The sequence below is a fragment of the Aotus nancymaae genome, unplaced genomic scaffold (genome assembly GCF_030222135.1).
Source record: "Aotus nancymaae isolate 86718 unplaced genomic scaffold, 86718_ANA_hifiasm-v0.15.2.pri h1tg000006l, whole genome shotgun sequence".
In the NCBI taxonomy this organism is placed as follows: domain Eukaryota; kingdom Metazoa; phylum Chordata; class Mammalia; order Primates; family Aotidae; genus Aotus; species Aotus nancymaae.
In genome coordinates, this window is record NW_026988417.1 from 6,249,447 (window position 1) to 6,256,489 (window position 7,043).

The window sequence follows — 7,043 nt, forward strand, 5'->3', positions numbered from 1 at the left end:
CCTGGGGTGCGGCTGAACAGACAGGCTCTCAAAGTGGAGCCCATGGAGAGGCCAGAGGCTGGCCGCCCTGCTGGGGCCTTCAGAGCCTCCTGCCTGCACCCTCCACATCTTCTAAACCAGGATGGGGCACATTTTGGTGTTAATAAAACACAACCCACCAAATATTCTAGCATGTTCCCCGTGTGTATAATCGCCCAGTTCTATCCTGCAGCCTCTAACCATGTGGCCTCTTGGGTTTCCCCTGTGGACTCAGCACCCATCCCTGTCGGGGGCACTAAAGGCCCCCCAGCTTCACTCCAAGGTCCACCGCAGCCCCTCCGACTTCACGCTGTACGTGCTCTCCTGTCCCTGTCCCGATGCCGCCTGTGCAGGCACGCTCCTGGGTACCCACCTGTGCTTCCCCACTCAGCAACCCCACCGCACTCTGCCTAGCCCGAGGCCAAGCCTCCAGCCCCCAGCCCCCTGGCCTCTGTGTCCTGCTCGTTCAGCACCTTGGGGCTGTGCCTTGGGCTTCTGGAGTTCAACAAGCAGACCAGTGGGCAGACCCCTCAGGAAACAAGCCCATGGCAGGGTCTCTGACGAGCTCACCACCTCCTCGGGCCCTCCCGCTCCCTCATCTACCCCTCCAACCTTCTCCCAAGCCCAGCCTCCCTTTTTGAGTCCCCTGTAGGTGCCTGGCCCAGCACCAGGGCAGCGCCAGCTCCCACCCTCTGCTCAGCTCCCCTGCTCACACCTTGTCCTTCCTCGCCCTTCCCCATGGTGACAGTTGCTTCCACGAGCCAGCAGAGCCCCTGCTCCCGGCAGCCCAGCCACAGCCACAGCACAGGCTGTGCCCTTCAGACTGAGCTCCTCCCTGTGAGCCTCCCAGCTGCCTGTGTTCCAGCCCAGCTCAGGGGCAGGTCCAGCTGGGGACGCCTGGCACCCTAGGACACAGCTCTCTGCCCACAGGGCCCTTTGATCTCTGCAGCCCTGCACAGCCCTGGCCTGAACTCACACCAGGGTTTTTGCCTGTGGGTGAGCAGAGGAGGTAACCCTGACCCCCCACCCACCCTCACCTACAGAGACCTGGAGACAGATGAGGTGCAGTGGCTGTACAGGGGCGGGGTGGGGGCGCAGGCTGCAGTCCCTGACAGTGGAGGAGGTGTGGAGCTGACCCCTTCTCTCCTCTGGCTCAGAGTCACAAAGATGGCCATGGGGTGACCCTAGCTCCCCACCCCACAGGTCGACCCTGGGGGGCAGCCTGGACCCCGAAACCACAGCAGGTAGGGAGGTAATGGACAAAGGACAGGAAGCTGCCCCAGGCAAACCCAGAGGAAAAGCCCAGTGCAGGATGCGGAGTGGGCAGGACCTCTGGGGTGGAGGTCTGAGGACAGGGGTGGTGGGGCCTCAGAGGAGGGGAGGCTCCAGGAAAGGGGTCGGGGCCCCCAGCTCGTAGGTGGTATGGCCTCAGCGGGGAGCGGAGGAACGATGGCTGCTTAGGTTGGGGGCGGACATGAGTTTATTGGAGGAAGTCACTGGGGCTGGGGCAGGGCCCTCATCTCCCTCAAGGAGACCCAGGCAAGCTCCCTGGAACTTCAACGTGCCCAGGCAAAGCAGGGAGGGCTAAGGGGTGCAGGAGACCGGGGAGGGTCCAGGAAAGGTGCTGGGGCAGGAACGGGGCCAGATGAAGGGAGTAGGGTGGCTCACACGCGGTGCCCCTCTAGCAGGGGCAGGTGGCCCAGTGCCGAGTGGCAGACAGTCCCGTAGGCTTGAGAGTAGCCTCCAAGCAAAGCCCTGGCAGCCCCCTCAGCCCCCTGCGAGGCAGAGGTGTGGAACATCCTCCGGCCGGGCCGGGAATGGACCTGCATATAGTTGAGTCACATAAGGGGAGGTGTCAGAGGGGGCGCAGCGGGGGAGGCCTTGAGGACCTCGAGGGATGCGAACTGGACAACGGAGGGGCAGTGGGAAGGATGGGGAAGGGAGCGAAAAGAAGGGGAAGAGGAGGATGGGGGAGGAGGCAGACTGGGGCTGGGCTCACCTGTTGTGCACCGGCCACGCTCACCCCATCGCCCCGGTTCCGGTCACCCCGGTTCCGGTCACCCCGGATCAGGGCCTGGTTGGCCACCTGAGCCGCAGACTGTGAGGTCAGGGAGGACGCTGCTCCCCTCTCGCTTGGCTTCACCTGGGAAGGGGCACATTACAGGGTCACTGAGAGGCAAAGAGAGAGGGTCCCTCCTGTGCCCACCCCACCATAACTTACCAGGGAGAGTGTCAAGGGGGGCTCTGCCTTTGCCCCAGGGGGCCTCTCCTCCCTCCCTAGGGGTGCAGCTTGGAGCAGGGGAGCGGAGTTCTGCCTGGGAATGTTCTCGGCTACACGGGGGGACTCTGTAGGATCAGAAGGTCAACCCCAGGGTCAGAAGCCGGGTGCTGCGCAGAGTCGGCAGCCACTGGAGGAAGCCTGGGCCATGCTCCTCGCGGGCGGCAGCAAAGGTCACACACCGTGCTCTGGGGGGTCGTGGCCCCGCACAGGTGTCCCTGAAGACAGCTGAGGGTTGGCTCTGGGCTTGCACAGGTGTGCCTGGGATGGGGAGGCCCTGGGCTCTGCCCCTGGGGTGACGCCCTCCAGGCCCTTCTCGCTTGAGGTGCAGCTGCCTCCGCGCTCCAGGATCATCTGCGGGACAGGAGTGTGCTCAGAGGTCGCAGCCTGCCCACGGGGCGTTTGGGGGTTTCTGACATAGGAGGTGGCCTCCAGGGTGCGGGTAGACCAGGGATGACGGGGGTCACAAGCCGGAGCACCTGATAGACACGGCCGCGGTACTCAGGCGCAGAGAGCTGGACCCCTTCGTGCACCCGGAGCCGCGTATCCGCCCTTCGTGCCCACTCGTCGCTGGGGCAGTGGAATCTGCAGGGAGCCAGAGAGGTGGGGCCCGGGCTTCGGTCAAGCCAGCCCCTCAGGCTGTCATCGCAGGGCCCAGGCTTGGGGGCTCTCCCTCGCGGGCCGGCTATCTCCGGCCCGCACCCGCGCACGGGGGACTGTCTCCCACTCCCACCTCTGCACGTAGGGGTGCTGCAGTGCCTGGGTTGCGCTTAACCGCTTGTCCGGGGCGAACACCAGGAGTCGCCTGAGGAGGTCCAAGGCCTCTGGGGAGGTGTCTGGCGGCAGGAGGGCGTCCAGCGTCTGCCGTGGCCTGTGGGCTGCCGTGTGCTGTCTCCAGGGACCCACCCAAGAGCCCTCCTCAGATCCATGTTCACGGCTGGGGCTACTTCTGAGAGGTGAGAGTCCCAAAGGACCCCTCGCTGCCCAGCCGCTCCACATGAAGGCTCCCCTGCCATGAGGCCCCACCTCTTTCCTCCTTCCCCTCACAGGCCCCTGGAAGGCTGCACACCCTCCCGCGGACCTTTCAGCTGCGGCTTGAAGCCTGTTTCATCCCCAGATTGTTAGAGTTGATACAGGGTCTGTGTAGCTGGATCCCACTCCCCTGCCCCTCTACCGCGCGCGCACGTGCGCACACACACACACACACATGCGGGCTCCAGCTCTGTCCTCAGGGTCTCAGTGCCCTCTGGACACTATCCCACCACAGCCCCTCTGAGTCTGCCAGTAGCTACCATACCCCTCCCTCCTTCCCCTCCAGGCCTCTGTTCCCTCAAAAACAATCAAAGAACTAAAGGCAAGCACTAGAATGATCAAGCTGTCAGAAGAGCAGAGGGCTGCGCCTCCAGGACCTCATGGAGGAAACGGCTTCTTAGCCTTGACACCAAAGCACGAGCAGCAAAAGGAAGAGCAAATAAATTGGATTTCAGCAAATCCAAAACATTTATGCTCCAAAGGACACTATCAAGAAAGTAGGCTGGGTGCTGTAGCTCATGCCTGTAATCCCGGCACATAGGGAGGCCAAGGCCGTTCCATCACCTAAGACCAGGAGTCCAAGATCAGCCTGGCCAACATGGCAAAATCCTCCCTCTACAAAAGAAAAAAAAAAAAAAAAAAAAAAAAAAAAAATATATATATATATATATATATATGTACATAAAGTAGCCGGGTGTGGTGGTGCATGCCTGTAGTCCCAGCTACTCAGGAGGCTGGGGTGGAAGGATCGTTTGAGCCTGGGAGGTACAGGTTGCAGTAAGCCAAGATTGCACCACTGCACTCCAGCCTGGGAAAAGAGTGAGATCCTGTCTCAAAAATAAAAGTAAAAAGACAACCAACAGGATGGGAGAGAATATTTTCAAATCACATTTCTTTTTTTAATTGCATTTTAGGTTTTGGGGTACATGTGAAGAACATGCAAGATTGTTGCATAGGTGCACACATGGCAGTGTGATTTGCTGCCTTCCTCCCCTTCACCTATATCTGGCATTCCTCCCCATGTTATCCCTCCCCAACTCCCCACCCCCTGCTGTCCCTCCCTATTACCCCCCAACAGACCCCAGTGTGTGATGCTCCCTTCCCTGTGTCCATGTGTTCTCATTGTTCAACACCCGCCTATGAGTGAGAACATGCGGTGTTTGATTTTCTGTTCTTGTGTCAGTCAAATCATATTTCTAAGAAGCGGTTTGTATCCAGAATATATAAAGAACTTGGGTAACTCGATAATAAAAAGACAACCCAATTTAAAAATAGGCAAAGGATCTGAACAAACATTCTTCCAAATATACAGATGACCAACGAGCACACGAAGACACACTAGACATTATTAGTCACCAGGCAAAAGCAAATCAGGACCACAAGATGTCATTTCACATGCATCGATTGAATGGCTAGAATCAGAAAGTCGGGGGGAAAAGAGGCAGGTACGTGTGGGTGAACACACGCAGAAATAAGAACTCATACGGCACTGTGGGAGGGTAAGATGCTGTCGCTGCTTTGGAAAACAGTCCGGCGGTTCTTCACGGGTGAAACACGGAGCTGCTGTGGACCCAGCAATTCCCTCTCTAGGTACGTACCCAAAAGAAGTGAAAACATATGTCCACACAAAACGTACATGCCAATGTTCACATCAACATTATTCATAATAGCAGAAAGGGAGAAACAACCCATCCAATGGTGAATGGACAAACACAGCGGGGTCTGTCCTACAATGGATGATTATTCGGCCATCAAAGCAAGGAGGTCCTAACGCAGCATGAATGAACCTTGAAAACCTTATGCTCAAAGAAGAAAGCTACACACAAAAGGTCATTTATGATTTCCACTTATATGAAATGTCCGCAACAGAGACATCTGTACACACAGAAAGTCGATTATTGGTTACCAGGAGCTGAGGGAAGGAGAAATGTGAAGTCATGAATATAGGTTTCTTTTGGGAATAAAAATAAAATGTTCTAAAATTAATTTTAGTGGTGGTTGAACTTGTCTAAGAATATACTACCACCGGCTTGCATATTTTAAAAGGGTGAATTGGAGGGTGAGGAATTGTTTTTAAAATGATATTTTTTTAGACTGAGCCTCATTCTGTCAGCCAGGCTGGAGTGCAATGGTGCAATCTCAGCTCACTGCAACCTCCACCCCCTGGGTTCAAGCGATTCTCCTGCCTCACCCTCCTGAGTAGCTGCGATTACAGGTGTGCCACCATGCCCAGCTAATTTTTGTAGTTTAGTGGAGACAGGGTTTCACCATGTTGGCCAGGACGGTCTCAAACTCCTGACCTCGTGATCCACCTGCCTCAGCCTCCCAAAGTGCTGGGATTACAGGCGTGAGCCACTGCACCCGGCCTAAAACAATTATTATTATTTTTTTTTTGAGACAGAGTTTCACTCTTGTTGCCCAGGCTGGAGTGCAGTGGCACAATCTCGGCTCACTGCAACCTCTACCTCCCAGGTTCAAGTGATTCTTCCACCTCAGCCTCCTGAGTAGCTGGATTACAGGCTGAGCCACTGTGCCCAGCCAACAATTTTTTAAGGAAAAGAAAAAAGGCAAATTATTGACCTCAGCTTTCACCATAACAAACTAGAAAAATAAGACCAAATGAAACCCAGAATAAAAAGAAGGAAAAAAATAATACAAATCAGAGTTGGACTCAGTGAAACAGAGAACAGAAAATAATAGAGAACATCAATGAAATAGAACATCGGTTCTTTGAGAAAAATGATAAAATTTATAAATTCTAGTTCGATTGATCAGGAACAAAACAGCAAGTACAAATGACCATTATCACAAATGAAACAGATAACTGTATTACGGATTCTACAGACGTTTTTAAAGTCTGAGGCATAGACCTTTGACATAAAAACACTCTTTAGTTCTGTCTAGGGAGGTAAGATCTCAGGAAAAAGAAACAAAACATCGATAAAAGCACTTTTGCCCTGTTTTACAAAATTGAAAATCAAACGCCTGCCTTGTCCAGGTGTTTTAGGTAAATGATGGTGAAACTGTCTGGCACCCATTGTAATGGAAGAAGCTAGCATTACATTGTATTCTGATCATGTGCTTATGTTTTCATCTGTAGGGGCCCCAGTAGGGGTGTGGTAAACATTTAGTAAGTGAATAGAGGGTGGTGGTCGGCATCGTCTTTCTAATGGGCACGAGACTTCTGGAGTGGCACAAAAGTCACCACCTGGAATCCACATGGGTTTCTGTATCCTCCACCAAATGCTCACCGAGCACTCCTCTGAAACAGAGGAGAACAGAGACTTGGGAATTTGAGTTAATAAGGGTAGATGAGATTTTGGACTCAAATTTGACCCTAGAATACTTAAGACGTTGGGAGATGTTGGGATGGGGTGAAGGCACGTCACATGTGGGAAGGACATGAATCTGAAGGAACTAAAGTGTGGACTGTCGTGAGTTGACTAGGATCCTCGAAATATGTTAAAGTCCTAACCCTCACTACCTGTCGCTCTGACCTTATCTGGGAATGGGGCTGTGCAGATATAATTGGTTAAGATGAGATCACACTGGAGATTCTGGTGGGCCCTAATCCAATATGACTGGTGTCTTTATGAGAAGAGGGAAATCCGAACACAATACGAGAAGAAGAAAAATCTTTGTTGTTCTGTTTACCTGTATTAGTTTCCTAAGGCTGCTGCAGCAAAGTACCACCGACTGGGTTACCGAGACCAGC

General features: G+C 54.2%; 1 protein-coding gene across 1 annotated transcript; it reads right to left on the minus strand.

The window, feature by feature from the left end:
* Positions 1-1,682: 1,682 nt before the first annotated feature.
* On the minus strand, positions 1,683-3,586 carry LOC135269465 (mitogen-activated protein kinase 15-like). The gene is made up of 6 exons (XM_064363493.1): positions 3,030-3,586; positions 2,776-2,881; positions 2,479-2,650; positions 2,240-2,364; positions 2,018-2,161; positions 1,683-1,841 (listed from the first exon to the last, which is right to left on the minus strand). The coding sequence occupies exons 1-6, from the start codon at positions 3,293-3,295 to the stop codon at positions 1,683-1,685; spliced, it is 972 nt and encodes a 323-aa protein (XP_064219563.1). The 5' UTR covers positions 3,296-3,586.
* Positions 3,587-7,043: the final 3,457 nt, after the last annotated feature.

Bases quoted from the DNA above. Each gene is read 5' to 3' on its own strand.
- LOC135269465 (XM_064363493.1), bottom strand. From the start codon at position 3,295: ATGTGGAGCGGCTGGGCAGCGAGGGGTCCTTTGGGACTCTCACCTCTC. The intron at 2,651-2,775 runs GTGCTCCGGCTT...CCTGTCCCGCAG, and splicing joins ACCGCGGCCGTGTCTATCAG to ATGATCCTGGAGCGCGGAGG. The intron at 2,162-2,239 runs GTAAGTTATGGT...GCCCCTTCCCAG, and splicing joins CCCCCTTGACACTCTCCCTG to GTGAAGCCAAGCGAGAGGGG.